Source organism: Lampetra fluviatilis, chromosome 47 (assembly GCF_964198595.1).
Source record: "Lampetra fluviatilis chromosome 47, kcLamFluv1.1, whole genome shotgun sequence".
NCBI lineage: Eukaryota > Metazoa > Chordata > Hyperoartia > Petromyzontiformes > Petromyzontidae > Lampetra > Lampetra fluviatilis.
This window is the reverse complement of record NC_136321.1, coordinates 4,267,696-4,286,206: the sequence shown is the minus strand read 5'-3', so window position 1 is coordinate 4,286,206 and position 18,511 is coordinate 4,267,696. Positions and strand designations below refer to the sequence as shown.

The 18,511-nt window shown below is 55.3% G+C and overlaps 1 protein-coding gene across 1 annotated transcript; it reads left to right on the top strand.

The window, feature by feature from the left end:
• Positions 1 to 851: 851 nt before the first annotated feature.
• On the top strand, positions 852 to 17,398 carry LOC144947889 (inactive hydroxysteroid dehydrogenase-like protein 1). Its single transcript, XM_078877268.1, has 5 exons — positions 852 to 1,092; positions 8,766 to 8,966; positions 10,436 to 10,680; positions 11,950 to 12,177; positions 12,723 to 17,398. Exons 1-5 carry the CDS (start codon positions 852 to 854, stop codon positions 12,801 to 12,803), a joined length of 996 nt encoding a protein of 331 aa, XP_078733394.1. The 3' UTR covers positions 12,804 to 17,398.
• The last annotated feature ends 1,113 nt before the right edge of the window (positions 17,399 to 18,511 follow it).

Genomic DNA, 18,511 nt, shown 5'->3' with positions numbered 1-18,511 from the left:
CGTTGTTTTTCTTAAGGGAAATGGCTAATTTGTTTCCACGGGGTTCCGGGTTGACGTGTTTTGGTTCCGGGTTGACGTGTTTTGGTTCTGGCCGACGTCCCGGGTCTGCGTGCCCGGTCGGGATGACACGAAGAGGGGGCGGCGAGGAGGAGGAGGGGGGGGCGGCCCCGGGGTGACCTTACACCTCTGCCCTTTGGACACTGAGACTCCTCCTCTCCTGGCGCTCACTCGGGGACTGGGCGAACGAGACACCCTTTTGCTTCGAGCGCAGGAACCAGAGATCAGGACTCGAGACTTCGCCTGGATTCAACGCCGCCTGGAGCCCTTCTCACCAGGACCAAGACTTCACGCCTCTCAGATCCCCTCTGACCGCTTCTTCGTAGCCGCCTCGTCGCCCCAGTTGCACACACACACAGCTACACACACCCCAGTTGCACACACACACAGCTACATACACACACAGCTACACACACACACAGCTACACACCCCAGTTGCAGCCTTTCCCCCAGCCATCCCGACCCCTCGACCGGACTCCACACCGCGTCCGCTCCCTCCCCTACCTGCACCACCACCACCTACCACCCCCTACCACCACCTACCACCCCCTACCACCACCTACCACCCCCTACCACCCCCTACCACCACCTACCACCCCCTACCACCACCTACCCCCACCCCCTACCCCCACCCCCTACCCCACCCCCTACCCCACCCCCCACCACCACCCCCCACCACCACCCCCCACCACCACCCCCCACCACCACCCCCCACCACCACCCCCCACCACCACCCCCCACCACCACCCCCCACCACCACCCCCCACCACCCCACCCCCTACCCCCACCCCGCCATGGCCACTGCGGTGGACAGCTTCGCGCTGCTCTGGAGGGAGCTGTGCGGCTCGCTGGCCCCCTACCAGGAGGCGCTGGCGCTGCTGGGCGCCCTCTGCGCGGGCGCGTGCGCCGCGCGCGCGCTGCGCGCACTCGTGGGCGCCGCGCGCGTGCACGTGGGGACACGCCCCCTTCTCCTCCTGGCGCCCTCTGCCCCCCGCTCGCTCGCAGCCTCGCACGGAGCCTGGGCTGTGGTCACCGGTGAGGCCGTAGCGGGGGGAGGGTAAGGGGGGAGGTGTTGGTGGTGGTGGTGCAGGTAGGGGTGGTGGTGCTGGTAGGGATGGTGGTGGTAGGGGTGGTGGTGCTGGTAGGGGTGGTGGTGGTGGTAGGGGGTGGTGGTGGTGCTGGTAGGGGTGGTGGTGGTAGTGGTGGTAGGGGTGGTGGTGGTGGTAGGGGTGGTGGTGGTAGGGGTGGTGGTGGTGCAGGGGTGACGTCGGCTGCGCCCCCCTCCCTCCAGTGTTTTGCAAGTAAAGGTGGGGGTGATAGAAGGGGGGTGAAAGAGGGGGTGGGTGAGGGAAGTGGGGAGTGAAGGAAGGGGGCGGGGGGGGTGAAGAGGGAGGGGGGATGAGGAGGGAGAGGGGGGGGGTCCCATGCAAAGGTTGCTAATCCTGACCACGTTTCTGGAAGGCTCAACAGGTACAAAAGAGGGGGGTAAGAGTGTGGGTGTGGGGGGCACGAAGATGAACACTGCACCACCACCATCGTCCTACAAGAAGGGGGGCTTGGTGAGAGCCAGAGGCAGCTAAGGCTGCCCCTTTCTGGGAAGGCTCAACCTGGACACGTGGTGAAGCTGGCAGCGCCTCCCCCGCCAGCAGACTCCAATTCATAATTATGGATGATCAATCCACTGCTCGATCAGGCCCTGCGCGAGCCATCACCCAGCCACCCTTCACGATCTCGCGACGTTCACGATCACCCACAAAGTCCACCGCCTCCTGGGACCGAGGTGGACGTTCCTCTCCGGCCACTCGCCGTTCGACATAGGGGCAGCGCTGGCGACGTGATCGAGATCGTCCCCTCTCTCACTCGCCCTCTCTCCTCTCACTCGCCCTCTCTCTCTCTCGCCCCCGTGCGGAGAGGCCACACCTAGTGGTCGCTCCTGCTCCACCAGGTGAGCGGACAGAGGCCTGGGCTCAGGTGAGAGCCTGTGCCTGGCCTGAAAGGGAGAGTCATCGTTCTTTTCGTTTCCCTTTCTCGCTAAGACCTGCGGTTACTGCTGCCTTTCCACCATGGCGCAATATCCAAGGCTCGAGTGTCTTTCGCGAAGGAACGGTTTAATCTGCTATCCACCGCCCGAGATCACAGCCGACATCGTCGCTGCTGCTGTGGCCACGTGTGTGGGCCATGCGGGCATCCTCACCGCCCAAAGGCAAGATCGAGGTGTGGTGGTGTACGTGACCCAGGAGAGTATGGTGGCGCGCCTGGTAGAGACGGGGCTCGACGTCGGGGAAGGGCTGTTTGTGCAGTGCACCCCGCTCTCGTCGCCCGCCATCAGGGTGATGCTCTCAGGTGCGCCGCCATTTCTCAAGGGCACCGAACTGCGCCGAGATCTACAGCGCTTCGGCACAGTGATCTCGAATATAATTATGCTGCCTTTGAGGTCGAAAGACCCAAAGCTAGCACACGTTTTGTCGCTGCAGCGTCAAACGTTTATGATCTTAAAGGAAGGCAACACGGAATTGGATGTGAACTTCAAGTACACCATTGATGGTCACGTCTATACCGTGTATGCCTCCACGGCCGCGCCGAAGTGCTACGGGTGTGGTGGTGTCGGACACACCCGAAAACACTGCACGGCAAACAAACAGGAAAGGGGAAAAGCAGCTCCGCCTGCGCAGACAGCAGCAGCAGAAGTGCGGGAGCAGCAGAAGCAGCAGCAGGCGTCGCCGCCGCTGCAGCAGCAGCAGCAGGCGCCGCCACCGCGGCAGCAGCAGCAGCAGACCCCCACCGACTCTGCTGATGGTCACGCGCAGCCAATGACTGACGGCGGGGAAAAGGGTTTCACCGTCGTTGAGTCGAGAAAGCGGAAGGCGAGAGGAGGCAATGCGGGGGGGGGGGCGCGGTGGCACCTTTCCAAAACGCGTGGCCGCCGCCGCCGCCGAGAAAGACAACAGCGACAGTGACGAACGGGACAACCGCCCGAACGCAACAGCAGGGCGCGGCGGTGAGGCCGAGCCACAGGGTGAGGTGATCGTCATTGACGAGGCCCACCGGCCGGTTGATGCCGAGGCAGAGGGGCGACCACCAGACCCGGACTCAGCTGCCCCGGAAGGGGGGGGGGGTGCTGGAAGCCACCGATGAGCCTGCCGATGACACGGCGCTCGGGGGTGACGACCAGCTCACCTCCTCACCCGACCAGGTGAGGGAGGCAGAGGCCGCAGAGGGGAGCCGGCCCGAGTTGGAAGACACCTCCGATCGGCACGGTGCGTTGGAAGAGGTAACCACCGAGCCTCACACAAGCGTGCCGGGAGACTCAGACGACGGAGGGTCGGAGTTAGAGATAGAAGACAACTTGAGTGAGGGGAGCTACTCACATGTTAAGAAGAAACGAGAGTACACACCCGGCAAGATTGTCGAATTCCTCCGAACTAGTTACAAGAAGCGGGGGGTCGACATCGGAGATTCTTTCCCCGATGCGCAGGCCTTCTTGAAGGTCGCGCAGACAATCATCAGCGACATGGAAAAGCACAAATGCACCCCGCAGGAAGGCAATCGGCTGAGGGGTTTCATGCAGAAAGCAAGAAAGGGGAGCATGTCCCAACCGGAGTGCCCCCCCGCTGATGCTGTTGCTGAAGCCGACGCCTAAAGCCATGGCTTCCTCAGGTGTAAGGATCGCGAGTTTAAACTGCAACGGAGCTCGAAGCGATCAGAGGTGGCACCGCATCTGCAGCTTCATTAGCGAGCAGAAAGCGGATGTGACGTTTCTGCAAGAAACGCACCTTGACGCAACTCTGCAGGCCCAGCGCCAGCACCTCTTGGGCAGTCAGACCTTTTTCAGTCACGGAGAAGACAACCGCGCTGGTGTTGCAATTGTGTTTAGTCCAAAGTTTCTCCCGGAAGGCGTGGCCTTCAGAGAGATCCAAAAAGGCCATCTGATATCTGTAGACTTCGTGTTAAACAACACGAGGCTACGGTGTTTCAACGTTTATGCGCCGAGTAAGACCAGTGAGAGGAAACGCTTTTTCTCCGGCACACTGCGGAATGCCTTGGAGGCAGGCAGTGCGGACGGGGTGCTCACGGTCGTGGGGGGAGATATGAACTGCACCCTCGACCCGGCTCTCGACCGCAATAGTGCTGAGCCCCACCCGGAGTCCGCACGGCCATTAGCCGACATGGTGCAGCAACTGGGTTTGCTCGACACGTGGCGACTGCAACACCCAGGCCAGAGGCAATACACTTGGTGCCGCGCGGGCCTGCAGGGGAGGATGAGCCTCGCCAGGCTGGACCGGCTGTACATCAGTGCGGACAGCGCTAACCGGCTCGGGGGCAGCAACATCACCCCATCCGGTTTCTCTGACCACCACCTGGTCTCAGCACTGCTGCGAGTCCCCAGGGAGAGGCGTCGCTGCCCCTACTGGAAACTCGACGTGCAGCTGCTTGAGGACGAAAATTTCACAGAGGCATTCAGGGCCTGTTGGTCACACTGGGCAGCAACTAGGAGCAGTTTCAGCTCTGGTCAGAGATGGTGGGAACACACTAAAGCGCAAATTAGGGCCCTCTGTCTACAGCTTTCGAGCCAGCACGCCGCCGCCAAGGAGGAGACGGTGAAACACCTGGCGAGCGAGCTGCTGCTGCTCGAGGCTGAGATGGGCTCGGCCCAGGACGCGCACAACAACGAGGGCGAGGTGCTGCTGGAGAAGCGGCGACTTTTTAGGGCCGTCACGGACCAACAGGCACATAGTTCGTTTGTGCACAAAAAGGTGCAACACCTGGCACAGACGGACTCTCCCTCAAAGTATTTCTTTAGGCTAGGCAATAGACCCTCGAGCAATGAGAACAACATTTCAGAGTTGCTTACCCCAGAGGGGAAGACAGCAACTGCCGAGGGGGAAATTGCTAGGATCGCGAAGGACTTCTATTCACACCTGTTCAAGGCTGAGCACGTACAGGACGAGGCAGTTGAAGAACTACTAGCTGCGGGCCCTACTCTGGGGGACGCGGAGAGAGACAAACTGGAAAGCCCTGTCACCCTGGAGGAGCTGCACACTGCCATGAAAGGTCTGGCAGCTGGCAAATCCCCAGGGATCGATGGGCTGCCAGTTGAGTTCTACGAGACCTTCTGGGATGTACTCGGCCCTTGCCTGCTGGGGCTGCTGGAGGAGAGCCTGCGGGACGGGGAACTCCCGCAGAGCTGCAGGAGGGCGGTGGTCACCCTGTTGCCTAAGAAGGGGGACCTGCGTCGCATAGAAAACTGGCGGCCCGTCTCCCTCCTGTGCGCCGACTATAAAATATTCGCCAAGGCGCTGGCAAACCGCCTCAAAGAGGTGGTGGGTCAGCTCGTGCAACCCGAGCAGGCGTATTGCATCCCCGGCCGCTGCATCTATGACAACATCGGCACGGTCAGGGATGTGATCTCCCTCGCCGATATGCACGACATGGATGCAGGTCTCCTATTCATGGACCAGGAGAAGGCGTTCGACAGGGTAAGCCACGAGTACCTGAGAAGACTGCTCCTCTCCTTAGGGTTCGGCCAGAACTTCACGGCACACGTGCACCTCCTATATACGGGCATATCCAGCCTCATAAAAATCAATCAAAGGCTGGGCTGCCCTGTTCCCGTGACAAGAGGAGTCAGGCAGGGGTGCCCTCTCTCGGGGCTCCTCTACACCCTGTCCCTTGAGCCGCTCTTGCGACGCCTGAGAAACACCTTGTCCGGGTTCGTGGTCCCGGGGCCGGAGAATGCAGTCATAAAGCTCTCCGCATATGCGGACGACGTATGCGCCGTGATCAACGACGCGCAGGACGTCGCTGCACTCTGCCGGGCGGTGGAGGTCTATGAAAAGGCCTCCTGCGCCAAAGTCAACTGGCGGAAGTGTGAGGCGTTATGGATGGGGTCACAAGGTGCAGTGAGTTCCGTGCTCCTCCCAGGCGGAGTCGCCTGGCAGGGTGAGGGCGTGAAGTATCTCGGAGTGTACCTAGGGAAGCCCCAAGTCGTTCACAAAAACTGGACCGAGATGAGCGACGTATTTGATGCTAAACTGAGAGCGTGGGCACATCTTGCCCCACAAATGTCCTTCAGGGGGAGAGTGCTCATAGGGAATAACCTGGCAGCCTCGGTGCTGTGGCACAGAGCCAAGGCCCTCCAACCCCCGGGCTGGTTACTCACGAGGGCGAACAGGTCGCTTGCCCACTTTGTCTGGAACGGCAAGCACTGGATGAGGCCAGGGGCCCTCTGCCTGCCGGTGGGTGAGGGCGGCCAGGGCCTGGTAGACGTCACCGCTCGAGTGATGAGCTTCAGGCTCCAGGCCGTGAGAAACTTGCTATATGAGCAAGAAGAGCTGCCCCGGACGTCGCTGGCCCTCGCCCTGCTGAGAAATGCGGGCGGGCGGCTGGGATATGGGAGGGAGCTCTTCCTTATGGACCTGTCCCTAGTCGATTGCACCGGACTGCCGGGCTATTACCAGAGCCTGTTGGAGGCGTGGCGGAGCCTGGAATGGAGCAGGGCGAGCCCGCACCACGGCCTTAACGGCTTCATGACCGAACCCCTGTTCCACAATAGCCTCCTCGATGGAATCAGGGAGGAGGGAACGCTGGCCCTCCGTTTCGCCTCGGCAGGAGTGCGAACGGTTAGGGATCTTGTGAAGAGCCAGGACGGCCGCTCCAAATGGAAGAACGCAGCTGAGGTGAGCGGCGCCGCTGGGCTCCGCTCCATGATGGCCGGAGAAAAGTTGTTGCGAGAGGCGATCGCGGCGATGCGGAAGCTGCGTTTGCAGCTAGAAACGCCAGGAGACAGCGGTGCCGCACGGCCGCCGCCCTCCTCCTCCCCCCTCCCCTCCCCCCGCTTTCCAGGAGTTGCGCGTCTCCTGCATCCAGCCCCCCGGGCGCTGTGAGGCAGGGAGGTTGCTCAAGCTCGCGAACTGCAGAGACGTGGCCCTCAAGGGTGCCTCCAAGCGGGTGCTGTACGACTGCTGCGTCAAAACACTGCGGTGTCGAGAGCTGGAAAACCTACCGGACACGAAGTGGAGGGAGTTCTTCTCTCCCTTGATCGACACCACCCCCCAGTGGAAACAGCTCTACAAGGCCCCCGTGGCAAAGCGCAGCGGGGACCTCCAGTGGAGGCTGGCGCATTGGACGCTGCCCTCGGCGGCGTGGATCAGCAAGGTCACCCCGGGGGCATCAGACCTGTGCGTGTTCTGTGGCGCGAGGGAGGACCTCGCCCACCAGTACGTGGGGTGCTCGCGGCTGGACCCGCTGTTCAGACTCCTGGGAGCCGTGTTTAAGAAATTGGGGGTGCCCTTCTACAAGAGCGTCTTTATATGCGGGGTACCGTACCGGGCGGACAAGCGCCACATCCTGGCAAACTTTGTCTGCGCGCAAGCCAAGATGGCAGTATACAAAACGCGAAAAAGAAACTGCGAGGTGACACGGACGATAGTTGTTCAGCGGAGGCAACGCTGAAAGGTCTGCTGAAAGCGAGGCTCCGGCTGGAGCACGCGTACTTTTCCCAGGTTGGAGATGCGCACGCCGTGTTCCAGGAGCGGTGGGGGGCCGGTCAGGCCCTCTGCACCAACACGAATGGTGAACTGACCTTCACTTTTTAATGATCGAGTCGAAACGGGCGTTAGACGCGGCGACGCGGGCAGGACGTATGCGGCGGTACAGCGCGCGTGGTGGAGCGGAGCGCGTGACAGTCCGGCCGTGCAGCGCACGCGCCTGGCAGTGCGGCACATGTGCTGAGGTGTGGCGCACGCGGCGGTCTGAATAATGTGGTGTGTGCGCGGCGGTGTGGCGCGCTTGGCGGCGCGGGACACGCGCCGCGGTGTGTCACGCGGAGTGAGGCGGCGTGACGCACGTGGCATGGTGTAGCGCGCGTGGTGGTGCGGAACTCACTCAGCGGTGTGACGCACTTGGCGGCGCGGCACATGTGCTGAGGTGTGGCGCACGCGGCGGACCAAAAATGTGCGCACGTGCGCGGCGGTGGGTCGCACCAGGCGGTGCGGCGCACGTGCCGCGGTGTGGCGCAGGGCGTTGTGGCACGCGTACCTGTGGCGTGACGTGCGCGTCGCAGTATGGTGCATGCGGTGGTGTGACACACGTGTCGCGGAAATCTCGCGGGGTGGTGGTGCGTGCGCAGCGGTGTGGCACATGTGACGTGGATGAATGTGCATGTGGCGGTGTGGCTCGCGCGGTGGCGTGGCGCACGGGCCGCGTTGTCTAGCGGTGGTGATGTTACCGATGACTGTGACCTCGAACCATCAGGGGAGGAAGTGTGGAATAAGCGGGGGGGCCCTGCCAAGCAAAGAGGTGCCAAAGCTCGAAATGACACAGCGCGTCGGATGCTGTTGCGCGGCCGGTGCGTTCGGATTGTAGTGCCGGCGTTGCGTGTCGCGGGGCGGCGGTGGGATGGTGAGCTGTGCTTTTTGGTGTGGCCATTAAGGCTTGAATATTGCGAAATTCCAGGGCATTTTGCCGCTGGTGAATAAACTTATAAAAGTCAAAAAGTCTCACTCGCCCTCTCTCCTCTCACTCGCCCTCTCTCTTTTTTTACGATCAGTGGAAACAAGAAGATACTCGGTGTAGTCGGCATTTTGTTTCATTCATCATTTCGTAATATTTTTTTTTACTTTGCTTTATGTAAACCCCCACCTCTCTCTCATTCTCTCGGTCACTCTCTCGCTCTCTCACTCGCCCTCTCTCTCTCGCTCCTCCACCAGGTCCCACGGCCGGCATTGGCCGTGCGTACGCCCGCGAGCTGGCGCGCCGCGGGCTCGGCGTGGTGCTGGTGGGGCGCGACGCGGCCCGCCTGGGCGCCTTCGCCGAGGAGCTCCGTGGAGACTTCCCCGTGCGGACCCTCGAGATCGTGGCCGACTTCAACCACGGCCCCGCGGCCTACGGGGATATCGCGCGCGCGCTCGGTACAACGGGGGGGGGGGGGGGTCGTCGGTGCATCTGCCGCAGAGATCGCAAACGGGTTTTGATTCTTTACCCGTACCCGGCTGCACCAGGGTCGCAAACGGGTACCCGTACCCTACCCGATACCCGGCTACCCGTACCCGGCCGGGTATCGGGTAGGGTACGGGTACCCGATTGCGACCTCTGGGATGAAGCCATGTTGCAGGAGCGGGTGGGTTGATTCTAGGAACTTGGAATTGTGAGAAGAGACAAGACGTTGGGAAATGAGTGACAAACGGTTACTCACCAGTGACTCACGGTCTACCCGTACCTGGCCGGGTACGGGTAGCCGGGTATCGGGTAGGGTACGGGTATTGGGTACCCGATTGCGACCTCTGATCTGCCGGTCATCTCGGTCAGTCAAAACCCGTGGCACCACCCGTGGGTGGGTCTGTCCCGTGACCCTCTGCCAGCGCAGCCTTCCGTACTGCACGTGGCCTCAAGTTGCACCGAACCTGTCACGTGAGCGCAGTGGCGACCTGCGGCTCTTGGTACGGGGGGAGGGGTCCAGGAGTGAACTCGGCCCCCCATCATGTTGCAAGTTCAGGGGGTGGGGTGGGAGAGGGGTCGGGGGGGGGGGTGAGAACCGCGCATGGGTAGCGAATCTTGATTTGAAGTTTTCGTGACTGCAGGGACCAATACTCTTTGGTTCCTTCGGTAAAGTCACGTAGGTATCAAATAAAATAAATTAAATCACGACGTTTCGATTGCAACACAAGCAATCATCATCAGGTGGGAAAACCACAGCAATAAAAAATTTTCAGCAAAAAATTGTTACCCACCACATCGTTACCCACGCCACCGTTACCCACGCCACCGTTACCCACGCCACTATTATCCACGCCACCGCTACCCACACCACCGTTACCCACCACATCGTTACCCATCACATCGTTACCCACGCCACCGTTACCCACGCCACCATTACCCACGCCACCATTACCCACGCCACCGCTACCCATCACATCGTTACCCACCACATCGTTACCCATCACATCGTTACCCACGCCACCGTTACCCACGCCACCATTACCCACGCCACCGCTACCCATCACATCGTTACCCACCACATCGTTACCCATCACATCGTTACCCACGCCACCGTTACCCACGCCACCATTACCCACGCCACCGCTACCCATCACATCGTTACCCACCACATCGTTACCCATCACATCGTTACCTACGCCACCGTTACCCACGCCACCGCTACCCACCACATCGTTACCCACGCCGTCTCACCGGGAACATCTCGGCTGCCACGTGACCTCCACACACGCACTCTTTCTGGCTCCACCACCATCAGCGTGCTCGCTCTAAAATTCACTTGACACGAGCGCTCGCTCTCTCTTCCACATTTCAGACTCGCAACCGCGCTTGCACATATTTGTAATCTATCCCCCCACCACTCCACTACCTGCGCCCGTTCCAGAGGGAATGGACGTGGGCGTGCTGGTGAACAACGTGGGCGTGATGCCGGTGGTGCCGGGCCCGTTCCTGACGGCGGGCGAGGAGCACCTGTGGGAGCTGGTGAACGTGAACGTGGCGGCCGCGATGCTCATGACGCGCCTGCTGCTGCCCGGCATGCTGCAGCGAGGCCGTGGGGCCGTGGTGAACCTCTCCTCGGGCAGCTGCCTCCGCCCCATGCCCTACATGGCCGCCTATGCCGCCACTAAGGTAGGCCCCCCGCTCTCTCTCTGCTGCTGGGCGAAGGCCCACTACCCCCCCCCCCCCCCCCCCCCCGGTCTCTTGCGCATCTCTCACACCCGAGACGGATTTTGGCACTCCATCTCGCTTGGGCTACCACCGCCGCCGCAATTGTCCACCACCATCACAGCGAGTCGACCGCACCGGCCCGCTTGCTTCCTCTCAACCCATTCCAATTCCGATGACGCATGTGAAGAACTAAAATAAAGTAACTTCGTAGTAACAGGTTTTTACCCTTTTAACTGGTACAAAAACTGGCACCTTTATACAAGGCATCATCATAATTGGTTTTTTACCCTTTTATCTGGCAACAAAACTGACACCTTTGTTGCCAGATAAAAGGGTAAAGAACCAGTTATATTTTTTACTGGCAAATGAGGTACCAATGGTGTACAAGGCATCATGTTTGCAATAACCACAACACAAGCAGTCAAAATGCAAACAAAAAGAAACTGATAATGATATGCACTGTCCTTGAAGTTGATTGTTCCACACCCGAGACAGCTTTTCTTAGAGCCTAGTCTCCATTGGTGTTGGACCAGATGACGCCAAAAGGCGTACAACTCAAAAATGCATTGTATAAAGGTGCCAGTTTTTGTATCAGTTGAAAGGGTAAAAACCTATTACTATATTTTGCCACTGGTAAAGGAGACGTCTCATAGTAAAAGAACTTCATATTGTTAGGTTTTTTTTTTTTCGGTAAAGTCACGTAGGTAAAACATTAAAATTAAAATAAAATAAAAATCACGACGTTTCGGAGGCAACACAAGCTTCCGTCTTCAGGTGACAGCTGTATCAAGTAAATGAGAGATTACAAGAGCTACCACTCCGTATATATAATGGTTGGAGAGGGGGAGGGCCAAGTACGGCACACTTTTTATTAATATGGTAAGGTGAGGCTTAAGAGTAAGAATAGACTTGCATAACAAAAAACAAACCTAAGAAAAAAACCTAAGAATATGAATCCTTGCAGTCACGAAAGCTTCAAATCTAGAATTAAAAGAACTTCATCGCTGTCGAGGCTCCCGCAAGGCCATGCGGGCGTGTGCGTGCGGCACGGTGTTGGCGCCTGCTCTCACAGAGTGCAGCGTTCGCTACGGTTCTCTGCGGTGAATGTCTTTAAAAAAAACACCGGCGCTGCTACGCCCCTCTGAATGAAATGAACGCCGTACTGCTCGCGCGTGCCCAGATTCAGCGGCGAACGGGACCCAACCTCATCTCGGGCTTTTGCGCCCACAGGCCTTTGTGGACAGCTGGAGCTGCGCGCTGAGCCGGGAGTGCTCCGGCAGCGGCGTCGCCGTGCAGACTCTCATCCCCTTCTACGTGGCCACGCGGATGACCGCGCCCGGCCGCTACTTACGCCGGCCCTGGCTGTTCGTGCCCTCGGCGGAGGAGTACGCACGTCACGCCGTCGCCACGCTGGGCGTCGCGCGACGCACCACGGGTTACTGGCCGCACACTCTGCAGGTGCGCGGCCACCCACCCCCCCCCCCCGTGTCCTCCCCCCCACCGCCGCCACCACCCCCTCCGCGTGTTCCAGCGTCAGGTTTAACAAGCCACAGCGTGCAGGTGGATTCATTGCTGTTATCTGCCTCGCCTGGTATACAGGAGGTCGGAGGTTCGATCCCGACCCCTGACACCTGCTGTATTTTTGGAGTTTGCATGTTCTTGCACACGTGGATTTGTTTTCTCGAGTTCATCTGGTTTCACCACCCCCCCCCCCCGCACATTTAGATTATTTAGATTATTTCGCTGCTATAAATTTTCACGTGATGATAAGCCCACTTCGTTGAGCTATCATTTGTAGCCAGGTGGCTTCTGAAAAATAATCTAATGGCGTAAATTTTATGCCAAATTACACCGCAAATTATTAAATTGAGATAAAACACAAGACAGCAATCATCGCCCCCTACTGACAGACCGATGCCCCAGGTTACCATTGCAAATGAGTGCACCTGGTTAATCAACGTGAACTCGACAGTAAACTTGAAATTTCCCGTGTTGCTCAACAGATGTGGTTCACTCAACTCATGCCGGAGTGGCTGTGGACGTGGCTTGTGATGCACATCAACATCCACCTCTGGAAGCCGTGAAGACAAGGGCGGGATCCGGAACAATGACACCACCACCACTTGGAATCCGAACCCGATGAGCTATGAATGTATGATATCCACTCCGCTATTAGTCTTGGGCATGTTACACTGGTCAACACACTTTTTCTGGCATAAAGTATTCCAACGGGTTTAAGGTAAATTTGGGGTGCTGATTCCAAATCTGGCATCAGTTTTTGTCTATCACATCAGGTTTTTGAGATATCAAATATTGATTTTAAATCAAAACTGCAGAAGAAAAATATTAAATAAATGTGGATATCTACATAAAATTATATTATAAACACACTATCCTAAAAATACAGCACCATATTTTAACACTAAAGCAGACACTGACTCGCAACAACTTGCAATCATAAGTGACAGTTAATTTCGGGTAAAATCAATGAAAATGGGGTATGCCGATAGCATAAAATGAGATGTGATAGAGCAAATCTGAGATCAGATTTGGAATCGGCACCCTGAAATTAGTCTAAAACAGCTGCAAAAGTCCAGGCCAGAAAAAAAAAATGTTGTTGACCAGTGTTAGTCTTGGCCATATTCCATCATCTCTTCTATCCGTGACGCGTCCTACCCAAGCCCACTGACCTCTTCTTTTTCTTCTTCTATACAACGTTTATTTTACAAGAACCAAACCTTGCAGTCCTTCGCAAGGTATCACGTTTTGCGGGGGTTGAGACCTCTGAGGGCAGGTTGGATCCATCACCCCGTGCGTTGGTGATCGTGTCTACCACCACCCACTGGCTTTCCTTAACCTGCCGTACGTTCTCTAATTCCACGCGTTACTCTTTCCGTCACTCTGTGCACTTCTTCTGCACGCACATTCACGAACGGTGCACGAGCATCCCAACATAGGACCACAGAGTTTGGGAAGTTGTTGGTACAGCGCCGGTCCCTCTGTGCGCGTCATAAATCCCACGGCGTTTTGATCTGCTATTTACATGAACGACGGCGCCGCCATACAAAAGTGAAAGTAGATTATTATTATTCTGACGCATTCATCTCCGTATATATAAAAGGCAAAGTTGTGATTACGTGTGTCTGTTCAAAATGTTTAGCGTACTTCCCGACATGTAACAAACTTGAAATTTGCATTGTGGGTACTTTCCAGACTGTACACCATGCAACAATTAAAAAAATAAACTTTTTTGGGGGGAGGGGGGGAGCTCAATAATGCATATAGTTTTTTCACGGCAAGTGAGCTGTGACGTCACATCTGTCACGTGACCCGCGCACGTGGAAGCGTAACGCATTGTAGTGTAGTGGTTAGCGCGCCGCGCTACGAACCCGGCGACCCGAGTTCGATTCCCGCTCACGGCCACCACCGGTGACGATTATTTTAACCGGTCCTGGGCCCTCCCCTCGGTCGAAATCGCCACTGGGGAGACAAAGGCGGCCGGGCGTGAATCCAAGTCCCGGGCACAGCCGGGTAGTCAGTGGGAGACGTGTTAGAGGCTTTGAAATCAAAAGTCGATTCCTTTATAATTCCCTGTTCAACCACTGGCGAAGATTCGTTGCACGGGTGTTGCAGCATATGTGTGGGGGCCCACATCTTGTCCTGATCTCCAACTTTGCAGCCAAAACGAAGGTGATAGACTTTTCATCTTCTTGGTTCTTTCGGTAAAGTCACGTAGAATGGAAATAATAAAATAATACAAATAAAACAAAATTATTCTCACGACGTTTCGGCCACAACGCAAGCAGCCGTCCTCAGGTGAAGAACAGGTCTGTCGAGAAGACAGAGTCTGAATGACACACCCCAGGCTTGGAGCGTCTATTTAAGCTGGGAGGGAGGAGGAAGAGCGCCTTGACAAAATAATTTGCATATCAAGAGGAATTTTAGCATATTTATGGGAAATGCAGATATGCGATTAGTACTAGTGAAATGCGTAGGAGGTTTGGCGGGGGGTTTAAGACTTTCTTAACCATAGTGGTTGTACCGCGCTTTTGTGATGCAAAAGTTATTTCACAAACATGGCAGAAGTTATCTGCTCTGCTCACTCTGGCTGAACAGAAATGTGCCCATTTGCGAAATCAAACACTGACAAATACGAGAGCACGACACAGATTTCTGGAGCTGACATAGCTTAATGTGTTCAGCACAGGGATGTAAGCCTAGTTATGATTGCATCACCCATGCAATGAATATCATGTATGACGCAATACCAGGTTCAGATTGCATCATTCATTGTTTTGCTAAAAAACAAGTACTGTCCAAACCCAGTCATAGATTTATTCATCGATCCAGTCAAATATGTATTTTAGTCAATTCTGGTTTAAATAATAGCTCACTTAAATCCTCCGCTATTTCCAAGTCAAGGGTCGTATATACTGACCCAGTAGCATATCTTGAAAACTAGAGACAATCAACAATTTCAAGGATCAAACTTAATTTGGAGCTTTCGTGACTGCAGGAATTATTCTTTGGTTCTTTCGGTAAAGTCACGTATAAAGATAAAATAATAAATTAAATTAAATACTAGCATACGACGTTTCGATTGCTCTCTCTCTATGTATCTCTGTGATATCTGTCTGCTTATATGTCTGTCTATATGTTTCTGGTTGTGTTTAATCTCTCTCTCAAATTTAGCATTCTCAGGAAGAACGTAATCAACCAGGTAGGGTGTTGACTGTTATGTTATCCGACTCTCTGTTGTATTACATTAAATTTCTAAGTATACTAGATTTGTGTTTCTATTTAATTTATACCTGATGATGATTGCTTGTGTTGCAATCGAATCGTCGTATGCTAGTATTTAATTTAATTTATTATTTTATCTTCATACGTGACTTTACCGAAAGAACCAAAGAATAATTTCGAGGATCATTTTCATTCTCAGTGACCCACAATTAGCGCAGTTGGACTACATTTATTTCGGAAGCACTGTGGCTGTAGACCAGTGTAATTCATCCCGTCATTTTGGTGGGGTATTTATAAATGGATCGGCCTGTGTATTTGCTGGATTCACTGGGCCAAGTTTTGGACAGCACAGCAAAAATATCGTTGTTCTGTACTTCTATGTGACTGCGTCTCTTTCTCCTCCACATTCACCAAGCCGTGCCGACGAGCGAGAGAAAGTATGGTCACATAACCCCCATGACCAGCGGCCGTCACATGGATTGACAAAGGGCTGTAAATTCATAATCACTACATTTCGATTTAAAGCTTTCGTGACTGCAGGGATTCATCTTCTTGGTTCTTTCGGTAAAGTCACGTAGAATGGAAATAATAAAATGATAAAAATCAAACATAATAAAATAATTCTCACGACGTTTTGGCCACAACGCAAGCAGCCATCCTCAGTGTCTGAAGTCTGTCTTTCCGACAGACCTGTTCTTCACCTGAGGACGGCTGCTTGCGTTGTGGCCGATACGTCGTGAGAATTATTTTATTATGTTTTATTATTATAAAACACTTAGAAAATTAACATCCAACCTGCATTTTTCTGCGTGTAACATTGTGGTTGGTTTAGCGAGACGAATGCGTCCTTCAGGATACTTAGGATGCAATGCTATTTGACGGACACTAGGAGAGGCAGTACCATGAGTGGCACAAGCACTCCACACATTCGGTGCGTTGGGGTACTCGGCAGACTGGCGACACTCGCGTATCTGCCGTGCACGGTGTGTCCACTGGAGGGAGCGTTGTGCAGAGTCGATTGGATTGGGTTGGGCCCAGAGGTCGCAACCGGGTACCCGGTACCCGTACCCTACCCGATACCCGGCTACCCGTTTGCGACCCTGGTGCGGCCGGGTACGGGTAGACCGTGAGTCACTGGTGAGTAACTGTTTGTCACTCATTTCACAACGTCTTGTCTCTTCTCACAATTCAAGTTCCTAGAATCAACCCACTCGCGCCTGCAACATGGCTTTATCCCAGTGGTCGCAATCAGGTACCCGATACCCGTACCCTACCCGTACCCGGCCGGGTAGCGTACGGGTACGGCCGGGTACGGGTAAGGAATCAAAACCCGTTTGCGACCTCTGGTTGGGCCACCTTTGGTTCCAACCACATGTCCACGTTGAGTAGTTAAATGACACTTATCTATTCCACTACTTACCCCACCCGGCTATAGATGTGTCGTTTTTTTTTGTTAGGTGCGGAGACAGAGAACACTTTGAATGTCATGGATATTCACTCTTTCAAACCCACCGAGGAGAATAAACGACCCACCAATCACACTCGCTCTTGCAACGTTCACTCTCGGGGAACAGACTGAGACCAGTCCAACCGATGACGTCACCCGGCTGCTGCTGCTCTATATAAGACCGGGAGACACAGCAGAGCCTCACCATTCTGGCGAATTGCCTGATGATGCTGGATGCAATTACCAGCGAAACGTCGTACTACTCAAAAATTGTAAATGTTGTGGTTTCACGCTTCAACACACCGGTGGGCTAAAGCAGTGAACTATTTGTCTTTTGTCAACGTGACACTTTTTTACTGATTGGCCGTGTCGGGTGGTGGAGGGTTACGACACATTTATAAATAACGCGATCTAAACCCAAAAACGTTGATTATGAAGAATATTGGTCGCGAAAGCCTACGTGTTAAACAGTCCCACTTAATTGGCTTCTCAGGGGCACTGTGGGGGGGGGGGGGGGTGCAAGTGGCCAATCAAATGAAGGGGGGGGGGTGCAAGTGGCCAATCAAATGAATCCAGCACAAGTGGCTGTGAATTTTGAAGGGACCCCAAAAATAAATATAAAATCAAATTCCAGCCGTTCGTGATCCACAGATGGACAAAGGCTCCCACTATGCCTTGTTAAGTCATGGAAATTCTATTTTGTAAGCCATACTTCACCGCGCCGGTCAGTGTGGGTTGAAGGGGGTGGAGGGCAGGATCGATCCTGATGTTGGCCATGGCCAGGAATCGAACTTGGACGGCCGGTTTTCAAGCACAGCGCGCTAACCATGATACCACCACTCCAACACAACATCGCATGGTCATGACAGGAACGTAACAATGTGTAATAGTACTCTTGGAGACGGCTTGTGGAATCGGTCCTTTTATTTACTTATTTCAGTTCACAAGCACTCCCCGTTGCTGGCAGGCAACGGGGAGTGGGCAGACAGATCGCAAGAGACGCACCGCCACGTGGCACTCGGAGCCCCACTCGCGCGTGGCCCCTCTCTCTCTTCGTTCCTCGTCTGACCACGTGTCCCTCGGCTCCTCCCTTATTTAATGACTGGGTCACGTGGTACGCTCCAGCCAATCCTTAATAGCCTGCGCTGAATGTTCCAGATTCCCCATCAACTCCCGGGACCACGCCCCTGACTTGTCTTCCCATTGGCTGAGGCCAAGATCAGCAGAACCAATCATCCTAGCTGACATCCCTCGATCACGCCAGGGCCATGCTCCCAGGCTCTCCCCCCATTGGCTGTAGAGCAGGACCGGCAGAGCCGATCACCACGTGAGCCGGACATAGGCTCTCATTACAAATGTAGCACTACTACCACTTGAGCAGTGGTTCTTAACTTTTACTGCAGCCTTGCACCCCTTTGGTACTCAATCCTTAAACAATGTATGATTCTAATTACACGCATAGGTTTGATGAAAAAAGTTGTACGTACGTGCCCGTGCTTAATTTGTGTTTCGATGATTTACCTTCTGAAAAAATCTGTCCGTGTCTCGCACCCCCAGAAAGGGCACCCCAGGTTCAGGAGAACTACTACTCTAATGGTAGTA

Coding starts and splice junctions, on each gene's coding strand:
- LOC144947889 (XM_078877268.1), top strand. CDS start 852: ATGGCCACTGCGGTGGACAGCTTCGCGCTGCTCTGGAGGGAGCTGTGC. Junction 10,681..11,949: donor CCGCCTATGCCGCCACTAAG/GTAGGCCCCCCG, acceptor TTGCGCCCACAG/GCCTTTGTGGACAGCTGGAG. Junction 12,178..12,722: donor ACTGGCCGCACACTCTGCAG/GTGCGCGGCCAC, acceptor GTTGCTCAACAG/ATGTGGTTCACTCAACTCAT.